This window comes from Wyeomyia smithii, chromosome 2 (assembly GCF_029784165.1).
Source record: "Wyeomyia smithii strain HCP4-BCI-WySm-NY-G18 chromosome 2, ASM2978416v1, whole genome shotgun sequence".
In the NCBI taxonomy this organism is placed as follows: domain Eukaryota; kingdom Metazoa; phylum Arthropoda; class Insecta; order Diptera; family Culicidae; genus Wyeomyia; species Wyeomyia smithii.
The window spans coordinates 153,967,926-153,985,942 of record NC_073695.1 but is presented as its reverse complement, the minus strand read 5'-3'; the positions used below and the strand labels follow the sequence as shown (position 1 = coordinate 153,985,942).

The 18,017-nt window shown below is 41.2% G+C and overlaps 1 protein-coding gene across 2 annotated transcripts in view; it reads right to left on the bottom strand.

The window, feature by feature from the left end:
* LOC129725655 (putative pre-mRNA-splicing factor ATP-dependent RNA helicase PRP1) overlaps positions 1-7,254 on the bottom strand; it is a 56,038-nt gene extending 48,784 nt beyond the window's left edge. Inside the window, exons 1-4 of one of the 2 annotated variants that reach the window (XR_008728135.1) lie at positions 7,028-7,254; positions 6,516-6,956; positions 5,630-6,450; positions 5,311-5,574 (exon numbers count right to left, since the gene is read on the bottom strand). Coding sequence is in view for 1 of the 2 variants with exons in the window: in XM_055681710.1 (XP_055537685.1) it covers positions 5,311-5,574; positions 5,630-6,450; positions 6,516-6,956; positions 7,028-7,077 (1,576 nt within the window). In the remaining variant the exon portion in view is untranslated. The remainder of the gene's footprint in view (positions 1-5,310; positions 5,575-5,629; positions 6,451-6,515; positions 6,957-7,027) is intronic. The other variant, XM_055681710.1, reaches the window with a different exon arrangement.
* Between the last annotated feature and the right edge of the window lie 10,763 nt (positions 7,255-18,017).

Below are 18,017 nucleotides of genomic sequence, written 5' to 3'. Positions count from 1 at the left end.
ATTTTTTAAAAAGGGGTAAGTGGGGTAAAAAAGCACGTCAAAAATTGATGTCCAAAAATTGCTAAAAACTTAAAATTGATGTAACATTGTGAAAACTGAATCGATTTTCATGAAAATTGGCATGTTTATTCCACTTTTTAAAGGGAACAAAATGAAAGTCATTGGAAGTTGCTATCGAGAATACATGATGAGATATTCGCATTTTTCTAAAAAAATAAGGTGATTTTCACAGCAGTTTTTCTCTTGCCAACAGATCTAGGATTGAAATCCAAATAATACGTTTTGTAGTGCAACTCAAGAGCTTTCATTAGATATATTCGAAAAATGCGCCGTTATAAAGATGCTTGAGAAAATCCAATTTTTCTATAACATGTCATTGACCATCATTTCTAACCCATTGTGCGAGAAGCGAAATTCCGTTTTGCGTCATTGTTCTTCCATTGAGCTTTAGTTTTCAGGTTATGTTTGTTTATGGACTAATGCAATAGTTTGAAGAATTTAAGGTTTTTGGAAAAGGGGTTAGTGGGGTAAACAGGCTCTTCAAAATCTTATATTCAGAACCTGCTCAAACCGTAAAATAATTACTCTCGGCTTACATTCGAAGTTACACGATTGAATGAGAGGTTTTTTTGAAGCCAACAAGAGAATGAACGAATGTCAACAAAGCCACGCGATACTTTTTGTTGAGCTTTTTTTTAATGTGCCATTTAAAAATTAAATTACCATAAGGAAAAAAGCTTCACCGGAAGATGCTCATAAAGGAATGAGGTCAATAGTACACCCTTCTGCAGGAATAAGGCAGTTCAAACCGGAAATGTATTTATCGGTAGAACAAATAACCAGAACTAACCTCTCATTTCATCGTGTAAGAAACTTAGCGAAAAAAATATTTTATTAATTAAAAACAAGCAATATGCAAATTTGAACTATGAACACGTGATACATAGTCGAAAACACGTTACGCATCATGCAAAATTAGTGTCATCACCAAAAAAAGTTATTCTAAACTCAAAGACGGCACTGACCCATCTTATCCCGTGACCCATCTTGCCCCACCTTACCCTATATTTACTGCAGTGCAGTTTTTTGCATTTAATAATAATGTATTGACATGACCCCCCCCCCATGATATGTTAGGAAAGTAAGGTAATAGCGCAAGGGGCATCAATACAAGATATGGTTAATTGTGTAGAGTTCATTTCATTTCATTTCATGATAATAGGATTAGAAGAAAAATAGTTGACGAATGACTAGAGCACTATATAATCATAATTGCCAATGAAGTTTCAATGAGTCCTCCTCCCGAGGAACGGCGTCCAAGTGACAGACAGTTGTTATTTCGGCCGGCTTGTTATGAACTACTACAAAAAGGCACTCACGAGTCGGGCCGAGAACCAATTAGCAATATGCTACAGCCTTGCACTCGACAAAAAAAGTGGTTTAACATGTGAATACATAAAATTACCATTTTTTGGCGAAATAAGTGAATTCACCATACCAATGTTCATAGACCACTCTGACTTCAAATATATTTTACTGGAATCCTGGTATCGTTTCGGAACAGAGTGGTCTATGTACATAAACATAAATAAAAATGACGTTAACTCGTGCAAAATGGCTAGTGTCACATGTTATATGATGTACATGGCATGTCACATGTAACATGTGACGTGTAACATTACATGTAACACAAAATGTTACATATTACATGATATTTGAGATGTTACATTTTTCGTGTTACATTACGTGTAACATGTTACAAACCACGTGTAACATGTTGAATGGCCATTCTGTTTCGGACGAAATTTCAACATGGTATAAATCAGCTTTAAAGTTCGATTTTTCGAAATTTTTCTAGTCTCATAACTTCAGTTTCTTGAGTAGACGGGATTATGTAAAACTCATTTTTGAAAAAAAATGGTCTTTAGACCACTCTGTTCCGCAACGGCTTATATATTTTGTAAAAAGGCAGACAACAACAAAAAAGAAGCCAGAGATTTTGTTCTGCCCTAGATTTCAAATCAGGCCGCAGAAGCGCCTATGCTATTGAAATGGATTTGTATGTGACATATAATTCTGTCCCACCGTGGTCCCATTAAGTTTGCGCGATCGCATTTTTTTCAAATCGTGGAGTTTTTAGATTTCGAACAGATTTTGTTGACTTTTTCATAGATCAAGAAAAATTAGGAGTTTTTCACAGTCCTGTTTCAAGTACAGTCCCTATAATTACAGTCTGGCTGATAGAAAGTCATGCGATCTGGTAACCGGGTAATTTGATCAAAATAGTTGGTAGTGTTGCAGTTTTCGTTCAAATTATTGAAACGTTGAATGTTGAATATTCGTCCAATTGTTGGTCGTTTGTAAACTGTTGCTCTGTAATATAACCTGATATATTGTATTAATTTAATCTATACACCAGACAGGGTTTTCTCTTTCGGGTGTCCGAAGAGCAAGGTGTATTTTACACTTGCACTACGCGGGAATCAAAGGAATCCGTGCGTGCGATTCATTTACGCTACACCTGACAAGCAACTGCCCACTCCTATTAATTCTGCACGGGAAAAACGAATCGTTTACACTCAGCAAAAGAGAAAGCCGAAGTTTTACACCTAAAACCGAAGTTTTGCTCTGCAAAGCTGAACGATGGCACGCGGCGTCCGTCATATCATTGCCATGGCTAGTGTGATTGATTTTCAAAGCCAAGGTAAATTTTCCCAGCATTCCAATGAATATTTCATGCATTTTTACTGTTTGACGAGACGGGCCGACAGTAGCAAAACGACTCCGGAGATTTCCTGACCAGAACGCATCGGGCATAACATGTTGAGCGCAAATGCAACTGATGTATGACAACAATTGTATATATGAAAAATGGGTACTGAACTCTAATTAGCCGCTCTAGTTTTGCAGCTTTTTACAGCCTTTTGCAAACGACCGCACTGGCACAATCTTACCCCAGTTTACAGAAGTCATAAATCAGCATTCTTCATGTCTTGTTCCCTTCATACAGGATACCACAAACCGGTACATAGTTTTGTATTCCTCGGACCCTGAGGGTATCCAAAAGTAACGATCTGGCGCCACGGAGTTCAGCACCACCAAAACCGCGTACTCATTGTCATGATGGTTCCATCCACAAACGCAATGATCACTATCCGTGAGCCTAATTCGCAGTAGATGTGCGTCTAACCCATAGTGGAAGGACGAGGTCTGCCAGTTTAAAGGCGTACTTTGACGAGAAAATTGCAAAAACTTAATGGAGGCAATATTGTAGGTCTATCATAAATATCACCGTTTGTTACGCCCACCTAAGCCAAAGTGTTTACCTTTTTATTATCTGATGTTCCCGTATGGAGAGTGTTTTGCAATTTTTATCGACGAAGAGCCTGAATAGAACTGAGACTGTTTGTAAAGATGAAATAATAGTCCGTGGGTATTTTTGCGGCGTAAAATCTCTGTAATACTTTTGTTTTCTAGTCATTATGGCACAAAAATCCACTACTCAACATGTGTGACTGAATTTTTTTTTTTTTTCAATATAAAAGAGACAAAGCCTAGGTTATTAGTTTTTCCCTAAGGGAAGACAATTCGGTATAGATTTGCATCCACTTTGGGAACCACTCGCTGATTGGTTGAAATTGAAAACCCCGAGTGCGTTAAAATTTATTATCAGGCTTGCTGGCAGTGTTGCTGAACAACATTGTTCGTTGTTATGATTTATGTTTTTTATTGATGTCACCTGTTATAATCTAAAATAATTTCAAGTGAACATTTAAAAAAAGTACAAATATGGGCGTAGTAAGCGATCCGACTTGGATCATCACTAATATCAATTACTAAAAGATCCAAAAGTGCGCAAGGAGTGATTACGGTTTTGCGTGAAGCATAAGAACAACATACCACTGCTCAATGTTGGGAGTAAATAGTGTAGTGTGAACTTATTTCTACTTTTGAATCCGTGCAGCATTAAGTTTGGAACATACCTGTTGAGGCATATTGCTTCTGCGGAAAGTACAATTCAGATGGGTCAATGGATGAATCATAATCATTGATGGATGACACGTTCGATTTTAAGTATATTAAAGATGCAGATTCTCCGGTAACCCACAGACGGTAAAACTATCGCCTGCAGGAGGAATTGTGCCTAATGGTGATAATAAGCATTAAAACATTCAAGTAATTTCCGAGTGAATGGCATCACTTACGAAAAATACAATAGGGATCATCGAGGTGGATGAGGAAGAAGAGTAAGAAGCCAGATGTTGCCCTTAGGTTTTTCCGTTTAATTTCATTCATCTACATACATGGTGCACCCGCCGTGCACTCGAGAAATAACACACGCGCACCTCCGAACTGATGCTAGTTCACGGCGTGCGAAGAAAATTCTTTTCGCGCGAATCGAGTAGTCTGCTCCTCGTGCGAGTCGACGGGTACACCTGGTGCAGAGAAATGCCAAGTCTGCTATACACAACACACAACAGCTTATAATATTCCTGAAATATAATTTCAACTAGGTATGTTTTGAAGACTTGTTTTTCGTCTTTTATTTTTTTATCCAGGACATCAGATTATGATAGAGCTTTTTATGTTTGAGTTACTGTCTCTTAATATAGTCTCTGTATTAATATTGAAACTATTTTGATAATTTTTAGCACACCGTAGTCTCAACTTTTCTAAACTGTCATGTTCGATTGGCTCCGATACCGGAGTCCGCCAGACTGTTAATATAGGGACTGTAGTTTCAAGTAGTAAGTAGAGTATCGATACAGCTAATATTAATGCTGTGCGCTCGATATCAGCCTGGTATCGATAAGGCCCAGAGAAAAGTAACGATACTTTTGCAGATCTTGGCCAATGCTAGACTGAAACTGTTTCGAGATGGAATTAGAAGTATTCCTACCTAGTAAAAATAATGAACATTCTTAGTAAATGTTGGCAATTTGAGATCATATATCAGTACTGCCTCACGTAACATGCCTGTGGCATTAGCATTTTTGACAACATAGTTTTTCAATGAAATTTGTTGTTTTTCATTTATACTTTCATGATGGATATACTCAACATCTTCGTTTCAACTTTTTTCTTCAAAAAAAAAAAAAAAAAAAAACGAAACAACAAAATTCATTGTCCTATCTCATGAGAATTAAGGTTGCATTTAGCAAAAACTTATTATGCTCGGCATACTGATATATGTAATAAGGCGGATTGGCCATTAGCAGCAGTGTAACAAGCTGACTATTAATCAGAAAAAATTAGAACTGCTTATTTTTTTGAAAAGTACTAATTCCATATCATAGGAATATATCTCACCAGACAGCATTGCAGTTATCGATAGGATTTCATTCGAACAGTTGTGGTTACAACTAGCGATTAACATTTTGGCTAACTGGGGATCCAAAGGAAATTCAGCCATAACTGCTCCAAGGTCGGTGAGGTTTCCATCATCATCTAGAGCTGCTAAATAATTCAATAATTCAAGTGCTCGCATCAGTGTTTCTGGAGCTGGGGGATCCATGAAATCAAAATGTACCAAATCGTCAATACCAAGTTTTTTTAATTGTAGAACCACCGTTCCTGCGAGAATAAAAGTTTATTTTTATTCTAATCATTTTCGAAACACTTCACTTGCCTAAATTTGATCTCAGAATTTCCGGGTAAGTGTTCTCCTGCATTTCTGTTTTATATGCCTTTTCCGTGTATAGTCGAAAACATTTCCCTGGTCTAGTACGACCTGCTCGTCCAGCCCGCTGTTGGGCTGAAGCTTTACTAATGGGAGAAACAAGTAAGCTTTCCACGCGAATTCGCGGATTATAAACTTTTTGTTTCGAAAACCCAGGATCAATCACAAATACCACCCCATCTATGGTCAACGATGTTTCGGCAATATTAGTGGATATAACAACTTTTCGACCGATTGCACCATTCGATCTTTTCGGTGGGGCTGGCTCAAAAATTTTTTGCTGCATATTTGGTGGCAAAGAAGAGTACAATGGAATACATTTTAATTCGCCAACCTCAGGCCCAAGATTATCTATCTCTCGTTTTACTCTCTTGCATGCTTCTTCAATTTCCTCCTGACCAGTGAGAAACATGAGAACGTCTCCTTCGATGTCTTCACACATATGAATTTGAATAACAGTTCGTATTGCGGCTTCTAAATAATCCCGTTCTGGTTCAGGGGTGTAGAATATTTCTACTGGGTGAGTTCGACCAGGAACATTCATTAGCGGTGCATTGTCAAAATATTGTTGAAATTTGCCTGCGTCTAAAGTAGCTGACATAATCACTAATTTTAGATCTTTGCGCTGACGAATTACTTCTTTTAAAACTCCCATGAGCAGATCAGTAGCCAATGTTCGCTCATGAGCTTCATCAAGAAGAATGACTTGATAAGCTTCTAACATCGGATCGCTCATACCTTCACGGAGCAACATACCATCTGTCATATATCTGCAATTAACACAAACGAAAATATTCAATATATATAGGCTGTATTTACAGATCAATTAGCATACTTGAGAATAGTTTGCGGAGAAGAACAATCTTCAAACCGAATACTATATCCCACTTCACTTCCGAGTACTACATCCATCTCTTCGGAAACACGTTGAGCCACCGACATCGCTGCAACTCTTCGTGGTTGCGTACAGGCGACTCCTTTGTGACTGCTTGCTCTAGCAAAATCAACACACCATTGGGGAATCTGGGTTGTTTTACCAGAACCAGTTTCGCCGACAAGTACAATGCACTGGTTATCTGCTAGAAGACGCATAAAATCAGCGCGATATTCAAACACCGGCAAGGTGATACGTTTTTTGTATAGATTAAAGTAGTTTTGCGAAAACATTTGTCCATTCAACGGGTTTATTTTTCCCGACGATAAACTAGTGGCTAATAAATTATTAGCACCACTCTTGCTGGAAGATGCTCCTGCATCCAGAGTTCCTTTCTCCTCTCTGGAACGCAAATTAAAAATATCGGGTATTTTCGAAGCCGCCATGTTGGTTTTTTTTGATACAGTACTTACCTGCGTTTTTTAATGAAGGGATCCATAACTTCAATCCGTCGTTTGGACATGATTCTACCGTATCTTACGATACTTTACGTTGTATCGAGGCGAATGCAATATACAACAAAAAAAGAAACTGCACGCGACTCCCCGTTGCTTACTTAGCAGCTAAAATCTCGGTGAAAATCAAAGATGCCAGATGTTTTGGGGAAATATGTGCAGCTCAGAGATGCCAGATGTTTTTGAAAAATTTCAGCAACTGCTTGAAAAACCCTAAAAAGTTGCTCAAAATCTGAGAAAATTCTACTCGTGATGCGAAAAATTTTGCTCACGCAGGCAAAAGACTGCAAAAATCTGCACATATTTTGAGAAAATTTGCGCAAATATAAGGAGACTCTGACAAAAATTTGCAGAAACTATTGAAAATCTGCAAATATCTGCGAATGAGTAAAAATCTACACACGGACTCTAAGGGCATCATCAGCGGTGGTTTATTTTTGAAACAACTTTATACTACATAGAAAAATTAAAATACCCAAATATGCATATTTTTGACACAAATCAGCCCTTCTGTGCGGGAAGGTACTTTTAGGTAAAATTGATTTACCTACACGCTCGTCAAATTTAACTCTAAACTGAGTGAGATGTCACCAGAGATGCCAGATATACAGACAAATCTGTATTATACAGACTTTCTGTGTTGCGATACAGACACGCATAAGCCTACAGATTTTATACAAACATTTAGTATAATACAGATATTACACAGATATCTGATATTCTACATAATGGTTTTACCAGTATACACAAAAAAACGAACACAAAAACCAAAAGTCACTGTAGCCGTTGCTGGAAAAAGTGAACTAGGAACTGAACACTTTGCTGAACATATTAATCTTGCGTTTTTGAGAGTGAAATCGGGAATCGAGTCAGGCTATCGGGGTTTTTATCGGCCCCGTGGGCACTAATCTGCCTGTTTCGGCCCCAGTAACAAACAGCTGATTGTCTCGATCGATTGCCATGCAGGTTATATTGGTGAAAAGACCGTTTGTTCCATTCGGAGCAATATCCAACGTTGAAGAATTGCTTAAAATGTCCCAAACCTTGAAGGTACTATTTTTATAACCGCGAGACTTCTGCCATCATGTATCAGTTTAGCTACATTACGACGAACGACGATTTTTATCACGGGAAAGACTCTTACTTCTATGTGTTACTTAGATTTAAAAGATAAATTAGTTATCGACTAATCTACCAACTATGATAGACTCGAAAAAGAACAATCAAAACAAGCAATAAAACAAAACAATCTGACAGGTCGACAAATAATTAGGTATCAATGTATCGGTAACTTTTTTTCGCAGCGGTATACAGACTTATATAGACATTTTTATGGATTATACAGACTTGCCAAAAAAAAGTCTGGCATCTCTGGATGTCACTCACTTTCGTTAAAAGTGAACCTACTCATAACAGAGTTTTTATGATATTACTCATTTGAGGGTAGAGTCACCATGTGTCAGAAATTGAGTAGGAATTACCCTCTTCTTAAAAAACCGCTTTGAAATGAAACTGAGTAAAAGCTACTCAGTTTGCTCGTTTTGACTTTTGATCCCTTTGATGAATGAAACTGCCAGAGGGTTGTTGTAAAAAAATATAACAAAGTCACAAGTTATTTTCAAATCTTTGTATTTTGCATATACATATATGTAATAAAAAAAACACCTTTTTTCCTGTATGGACTTACTCACTGCGACCAGAATCGTAGATCTATTGTGAGATATGCCCGGGTGTCTGCTGTATCCCGCACTTCTGTTAATAGCAATACCGCTATTGAGAAGTGACATGCTTATTATTATTGTTCATCAGTACTTGTGCGTAATGTGATACTCTTCCTTACACGCTTACTGTTCTACTATACCGATACTCGTTCCTCTTGCCAAATATCACCAATTATAATTCCCTGGAGAAGCTTTGTCGTGCGTCCTTCTGGCCAGTTTTATTGATAAGAGGGACTAATTTTTTGTTCAGAGGATGTCACGCAAAGGTATTGTAGATTTCAGTGTAAAGGAAGGGTAACTGGTGGGGAGCCTGAGAATAAACCCATGCTTAAGCCCTTTTTTGACATCGGATGGCCTGGTTCTACTAAGATTCGAACCCACGACCATCCGCTTGACAAAGCGGACTTTGTAACCTTGCGGCTACGCAGCTCCCCAAACAAACCTTATTAAATCATTAGTGTATTTTCTGCCTTAGCAGCTTCATTAAAAACCGCAGCAATACGGTTCACTGTTATCCGGGAACTGTGACTTGAGGTTTTAAATAGTACACATGCCAAAAAATCCATAACCATTCTCATATCTGGAGGAACTCTAATACACAAATATAAAACACTTTTTTCAAACAACAATACAACACGTTTTTCCAAACAACAACTTATTTTTGGCGAAATGTTTTCAATACTACTCAAAAATGAGTAAAGCAGAAAAATATGACAATCTGAGTAACTGTAACTCAGTTCGGTAAACGAAACTTACACGCTCACTCTGGGCTACTCAGCGGCTGAGTTGAATTTTAATCATTTTTTTCAGTTGTCCGAAGACGTCAAAAAATGAGTAGAATTAAATTGATCATGGCGGCAAATTTCCTCAAAATTGGGTAACTGGTTGCAATTAAAAGCAAACAGCAAACCAAGCAAACCGTCTGAAAAAAGGAAGGAATAGAAATGTTGGAAATTAATTGTTATCGGTAGGTAATTCATAATTTGAAATAATTGACTGCAACTAATGCCAATTTTTCTTTTTCACCAGGACTCGTTGGTTGGATATACGGCGAATAAATTCAAAGATCTTCCGTGTCCCGGCGAACAAAGGTAAATTTTTTGAAATAAGCCTTTTTTAAAATAAAATTCATTAAAAAGGCAAAATATATTAATATCGAGTCAATAATGATAATTTTTCCGAAATTCCCTCATTGAAGCTTTTTTTACCTTGTGCTACATTCCGGTTCGGAACTTGACCTTCTGTTTATTGATACACAGACTTCGCAGCCGACTATTTAGTGTACAGGACAATTGCAGGGCTAGCGCTACGATCCTACTGACAATAACAGCACATACTTAGACATACGTAACACTGGCGATTTTTTTTTGGTGCTCTTTGCCCCACATCACCCGGTACCAACACCAGTATGAACTGCTCGACGAAAATGAACGGAATGAATTTTCTTTATAGCGGCTCTACTCAAGCCCTCAACAAAATCCCTTACGAAACTGTCAAAAAGTTGTTTACAAAATCAATGCTGCATTTTTCGAGTGGGAACGAGACAAATGCAGGGCTACGCAGGTACACAACCTCCATAAACTACTCAAACGGAGGTTTTTTCACAGAGGTTGGTACTTTCGAGTAGTTCATTTTGTACCAACTTTTTTGGAAGATTTCTTCCTGAGTGTTACGTATGTCTTATGTATGTGCTAACAGTCTCTCCCGAGACGAGACTCGAACCTTCGACGACTGGCTTGTTAGGCCAGCATCGTACCTCGAGACCATCTGGGAGATTGAAGCTTTAAGTTCTCATTTTTGAGTCGAAAATGAGCAACTTTTACGTATCGCGCATCAGGTATAATATGGGTAATATTTACTCAATTTTTATAACATTCGGTGGTACTCAAAAATGAGTAAAACAACTTCTACTCAATTTTGAGTACATACGGTTTTAGCGAAACTGATTAGGTTTTGACTCAGTTTTGGGTTATCCAGAGTGAGCGTGTACTCAATTTTTGACGTTTTAATGGACAATGTAAAACTGAGCCAAAGTTGCTCAATTTAGAGAAAAATTAAAGGAGCGTGTAAAGATACAAAGATCAGAGATGCCAGACTTTTTTTTGGCAAGTCTGTATAATCCATAAAAATGTCTGTATAAGTCTGTATATCGCTGCGAAAAAAAGTTACCGATACATTGATACCTAATTATTTGTCGACCTGTCAGATTGTTTTGTTTTATTGCTTGTTTTGATTGTTCTTTTTCGAGTCTATCATAGTTGGTAGATTAGTCGATAACTAATTTATCTTTTAAATCTAAGTAACACATAGAAGTAAGAGTCTTTCCCGTGATAAAAATCGTCGTTCGTCGTAATGTAGCTAAACTGATACATGATGGCAGAAGTCTCGCGGTTATAAAAATAGTACCTTCAAGGTTTGGGACATTTTAAGCAATTCTTCAACGTTGGATATTGCTCCGAATGGAACAAACGGTCTTTTCACCAATATAACCTGCATGGCAATCGATCGAGACAATCAGCTGTTTGTTACTGGGGCCGAAACAGGCAGATTAGTGCCCACGGGGCCGATAAAAACCCCGATAGCCTGACTCGATTCCCGATTTCACTCTCAAAAACGCAAGATTAATATGTTCAGCAAAGTGTTCAGTTCCTAGTTCACTTTTTCCAGCAACGGCTACAGTGACTTTTGGTTTTTGTGTTCGTTTTTTTGTGTATACTGGTAAAACCATTATGTAGAATATCAGATATCTGTGTAATATCTGTATTATACTAAATGTTTGTATAAAATCTGTAGGCTTATGCGTGTCTGTATCGCAACACAGAAAGTCTGTATAATACAGATTTGTCTGTATATCTGGCATCTCTGACTAAGATAGAGATAAGCGATGAAAAAACGCTGATTTGGCAACTAGGTTTCACATATCAGAGGTGCCAGATCTCTTCTCAAAGCGCAATGTTGACTAACTTTTTTATTCGGCTCGTATAACTGATGGTGACGGTGGAAGTTCTGGGGAATAATGAAGGGCAGGTGTTAAATTTTATGTTTATGTTCAATTGTATATACTTTCATCATTATTCTGTAGACCATACAAAGGGTTTGTGAACCACCAGTTTAAAATCACTGTGATGAAGCCACTTTGGAGCATTCTCAATTCATGTTTTAGAAATAGAACATGAAAAACGTGTAAAAATAAATATATTCTTTATTGAACCTTATTGCGATACCTTTGTGTTACCTTTCTTGTTCGTTTGGCTCCAATTTTGACATGTTTGTTTGGCTCACAACACTCTCCTCGCATATTTTTCCCTCTGAGTATTGCTAATTTACACCAGCGAAACCCAAATAGAACCAGCTATTATAGACCAAGATAAGATAATATTTAGCAGAGAACCGGATAGAGGCAGACGACTTCGAGGTAGACCTCGCACGCGCTGGATGTTGCTGTCGACGAGGATGCCATAGCAGCGGGTTTAAGAGGAGACTGCTACCAAGGCAGCCATTGAAACATTAAAGCAGTCCTTGAAATATCGAGTCGCTAGAAAAAGCAAATAATATTTTCACTCTGTTATTAGCCTTTGACAAGAATAGACGTAATTTCTATAAGCTCCCAACTAGTTCTTTTGAAATTATAACATTTTGACGACGAGTTTCGAAGTCCTAAAGTTATAAGAAGAAAAAACCAATGAGCGTCAATAACGGAAACCTGAGCGAAGATGAAAACTTTATTGGGGGAGAAGTTCCTGAAGTTTCGTTGCCGGCGGTTATGCGTCAGATGGCACTCCAGAACAGTCGTCTGATGGCCCTTTTGGATCAAGTCACCAGAGGGGCAAATCCAGCAGCACAGCGAAGCTCACCGGAGCACATAATTGAATCTCTTTCCGCCGCAATTAAGGAGTTTCATTTCGAACCAGAAAACGGGTTAACGTTCGCCGTTGGTTTACCAAATACGAAGATCTCTTCAGGCAGGATGGCAGAAACCTGGATGACCCGGCGAAAGTACGGCTTATGCTGCGCAGTCTCAGTGTTCCAGTTCACGAGAAATTATTAAATTATCTCCTGCCTAACCACCCACGCGATTTCAATTTTGATCAAGTTGTGGACAAATTGAAGGCGATTTTCGAACAGCAAAAATCACTATTTAGCAAACGCTATGATTGCTTTAAAACTATCAAGAACGAAGCCGACGATTTCGTAACGTACGCTGGGGTTGTCAACCGGCAGTGCGAAGAATTTGAACTACAGAAACTCTCATCAAACCAGTTTAAAAGTCTGGTGTTCATCTGTGGTCTCAAGTCAACAAAGGACGCCGATATCAGAACACGACTCCTATCGAAGCTCGAGTTCGATTCTACCGATACCAACATTGAAGGTTTAGTGACCGAATGTCAGCGCCTCTCAAACCTTAAGCATGATGTGGCGTTAGTGGAGAAGAAGCATTCATCTTCGGCGGTCCAGGCGGTTCGTCAGTTCAAAAAGCAATCCAAACAATCAAAATCGGCGACAGTATCTCCGTCTCCATGCTGGCAATGTGGAGCCATGCACTTCGTGAAGGACTGTCAGTTCTCCAAACATGCCTGCAAGCAATGTGGAAAAGTGGGTCACAAGGAAGGCTACTGCAGCTGCTCGTCAAAATCTTCTGCACCAACGTCCGCAGGCGACAAGAAGGTCAGCAAGAAAGACAAGAAAGCACACATGAAAACTATTCAGTCAGTGAGGCATATTCAGAGCCGTAGGAAGTACTTGACCGTCAACTTCAACGGTGTTCAAGCAGAACTTCAGCTTGACTGTGGTTCCGATATTTCGGTGATCTCGCAAGCCGTATGGAAAAAGATTAGTGAATCTACAGTCAATTCCACACAAATGGAGGCATCTGGAGAACCTCTGGATTTGGTAGGAAAGTTCACTACATCTATCACCATCAGTAATGTCACACGAATCGAGCATTGTTACGTCACTATGGTTCACAATCTCAATGTGGTTGGTCTGGACTGGATGGACGCATTCAACCTTTGGTCAAAGCCACTTGTTGCACATTGCAATAAGGTGAATCTTTTCAATTTTCTCCGTGATGATCAGCACTTCCTCACTCGTTTTCCTGAAGTTTTCAAGGACGGTTTGGGCCACTGCACCAAAACTAAAGTTGGTCTAAACTTGAAACCAGATACCCAACCAATTTTTCGACCAAAGCGACCAGTTCCTTTTCACGCTTCTCAAAAAGTGGAAGAGGAGTTGGAACGACTTCAACGTTTGGACATCATTACACCTATCGACTTTTCTGACTGGGCAGCTCCGATCGTGGTTGTCAAGAAACCAGGTGGCAAGGTAAGCATCTCCGCTCGAAACGCGGACATGTGAAGAACAAGCGGGGCACATTGGGGACTCGGCGTACCCGAACCCATGCAGGTACTGCCTAAAGCAGCCATGGCCTGACAGGATCTGTGTCAGATGGAAGGTTATGCTCCACGTTTTCTTCCGCACCCGTACAAGCGGGGCACATAGGGGACTCGGCGTACCCGAACCCATGCAGGTACTGCCTAAAGCAGCCATGGCCTGACAGGATCTGTGTCAGATGGAAGGTTACTTCCCCATGGCGCCTATTAATCCAGCATGCTAACTCTAAAATGAGTCGGTGTGTCCATCTACCTTTTGTAGTGTTGGACCACTCCCGCTGCCACCTCCATTGAAGATGACCGTATGGTGTTGCGTATACCCCTCGTGTCGCGTTGGTCGAAGCACTCTACATCCTCTTTGTCGTTGATGCTGATGGGTATCATGCCAGCCAGGACGCAAACCGCCTCGTACGACACTGTTCGGTATACGCACGCGATCCTTAGGCACATTAGCCTGTACGTACTCTCGAGTTTGCCGCGATGGCACGAGGTACTCAATACCTTGGACCACACTGGTCCTCCATACCTGAGTATGGACGTGGTCACGCTAGCAAGGACTTTGCGCCTGCTGCTACGGACCGCCGAGCTGTTTGCCATCATGCGAGATAGCGCTGCCACAGCCATGGAAGCTTTCTTGCAGGTGTAATCGACGTGGCTCCCGAACGTGAGCTTGTCGTCAATCATAACCCCCAGAAGCTTTAGCGAGCGTTTTGAGGCGATAGTGCATGCACCAGCACTGATCGATGCCTCCTGCTCCAACTTTCTGTTATTTACGACAATAACTTCAGTCTTATGGTGCGCTAGCTCCTGTTTCCTGGAGTGCATCCAGTCTTCCAATACGCGTATTGATAGCGCGGCCTTTAACTCTACCTCTCTAATTGACTCGCCATAGACCTCAAGGGTTATGTCATCGGCGAATCCCACGATCACCACCCCTGGAGGAAGTGTTAGTTTTAACACGCCGTCATACATGGCGTTCCACAGTACCGAGCCCAGGATGGAACCTTGCGGTACACCTGCGGTAACTGGAACGCTTTTCTGACCCTCGTTTGTGTTATACACTAGCACTCGATTCTGAAAGTAGTTACCCAGAATCTTGTACAGCGGCGTCGGCACTAGAGGTCGACCATCTGGGTGAACCATTCGGTAGACCAACGTAGCGGAGCATAGCAACTGCAGTAGAATACTCCGTTCACCTTAGCAACTACGTACCCTTGTTCTGAGGTTGAGACAACCTCCTGAACCGGGAACTTGCTCGTCGTACATATGGCCGCCATACACCTCCTTCCCTAGGACCTTTTCAGCTACCGTTTTGTAGGTAGCCCCCTTGTTCTTGGCGTCCTTCCGGAGCTCAAGTATCATCTCGCCAGTGCGATCCTTGAGCTGGGTTTCCCCCCTCATCTTCTTCAAGACTTCTGAGTACTTCGACCCATCCGTCTTGAGTATGAGGGCATCACCCCTACTCCGCGCCTTTTTGACCTTTTTGGTCCTCTGGCCGCTCCGCCATCATGGCGCGTCGCACCTTCCCGACGCTTCCTACCCTCTACGGTAGTCCAAGGGTTGCCCGTAGCCTCCCGGTCCTGGCCGCTTTCTCGGCCGCCTTCACCCGAGCTACGAGTTCTTCGAACTCCTTTCTGGCTTCATCAATGGTGCTCCGAAGCAGGAGGATGCTCTGCTTCAGGTCGCCAGCGATGTTTCGCCTGTTCGCCAAGAACTCGATTATGGCATCGAGTTGTTCAGACAGCGCCACCACTCTTGGCCGCGTGTCCATACACCTTTCGATGGCCTTGACTAGCAAGGGACCGTCTACCGAGCTGTCTGGTGTGGACACCGACGGATTCGCCGTTTTTACACCTCCAGACTTCGCGGCATCCGTCTCCGTCTTTTTCTGCGGAGACCGCTGGATGCCACCTCGTGCGAAGGGATTTGGTAACCCCACCGCACCCGTCTCTTTTTGTTTTTGTGAGCTCATTGTAGTTGAGTGGGTCCCCCTTCCAGCCGCTATCCTTGTCTATGGTGGAGTAGTCGCCTATGTGGTCCCATGGTGGTCTATGCCGAAGCAGTGAGGTCATGGCTAGGGTAAGCAGTCATAGCGCCTTATGGGCAACTATGACTCCACCGACCGGCGCAAGTCAGGAACAACCATCTGATCCTACTCCTGCCTGATTCCCACCAGGCAATAGACTCGGAACGTACTGGAAGGCCTGCCAGGTTTTATAGGACGGAGACCCCTCCACCGGGTACCACTTCGCCATTTCAAGCCGTTGTCACACGACTTTACTAAGGGAGCTCGATGCAGGTGTCAGCCCGAGGACGCGGTACCATTCCGAAATCCAGCTCATATCCGTTTGCTACGCTGCCAGTTGCCATAATCGGGACCTTACTGGCATCAGTCCCGATGGGCGGGTTAGTGCTTTTGGGTGTTGGGAGCGGCTTTATTCGCTCCGTCAGAGGTGCTTCCGGTGAGAGGTGTGAAACCAAGTGAAAGTAGAATTGCGACTATACAAAATTTCAGGGAGCCAAACAATTTATCAGAACTTAGAAGTTTCCTTGGTTTGATTTGCTATGTTGGAAGATTTATCCCTAACCTAGCGTCATTAACGGATCCGCTAAGGCAAATCCTTCGATCAAAAGGACACTTTGAGTGGAAATCTGAACAAACGGCTGCATTTCAACAAATTGAAGACGAAATTTGTCAAATGCGGAATCTGGGATTCTTCAACCCAAAGGATCAAACTAAATTGATGACAGATGCCAGTCCGTCCGGACTGGGAGCAGTGCTGTTGCAAGAAGACTCCCAAGGGAAGTGCGGGGTAATCGCAGCATTGACAGATTTAGAAAAAAAAAATTTCAGACAGAACGAGAGGCTTTGTCTCTTGTGTGGGGTGTGGAAAAATTCCGCCTTTATCTTTTAGACATCAAATTTACGTTGATCACCGACTGTAAAGCTCTAAAATTTCTTTTCAATCCTCGGTCAAAACCTTGTGCTCGGATTGAACGCTGGGTCCTTAGGCTGCAAGGTTATACGTTTGAAGTAGAACCCGTCAGGGGATCGGACAACATAGCCGATGCCTTTCCAGGCTAAGCTCCTCAGCTAGTGAAACATTTGACGAACCGACCGAAGGATACATAAGAAGTATTGTTGCGAATGCGGTACCAATGGCGGTAACAATTGATAAAGTTGCTGAAGAGTCTGGAAACGATAAAGTAATTCGGGAAACTCTTAAGGCATTACAAGAAGGAGTTCGTGAGAATATTCCGAAACAATTCCGACCCTATATGAACGAATTATGTTCAGTTGAAGGGGTTCTTTTAAGAAATAATCGACTTGTCATCTTTACACAGCTGCAAGCACATGTGATCGCTTTGGCACATGAAGCCCATCCAGGAATGGCAGCGATGAAAAGACGGTTGCGGCAGAAAGTTTGGTGGCCGCAAATGGACAAACAGGTGGAGTCATATGTAAAGCGATGCAAGGACTGTACATTGGTTTCTTGTCTAGGACTTCCAGAACCTCTAAAGCGCACAAAAATGCCAGAGAAACCATGGACTGATATAGCCGTTGACTTCATGGGCCCCCTGCCTTCGGGTCATTCACTATTCGTGATAGTTTACTATTTCAGTAGATTCACGGAAGCAATAGTTATGAGAGCAATTACAACTGGGCGCACTATTGAAGCCTTACATGAGACTTTCAGTAGATTTGGAGTCCCTGGAAGCATTAGATCGGATAACGGACCCCAGTTTATCAGTGAAGAGTTCAAACGGTACTGTGAAGAATATGGAATTTCGTTGGTAAGAACAACATATTGGCCACAAGCCAACGGAGAAGTAGAT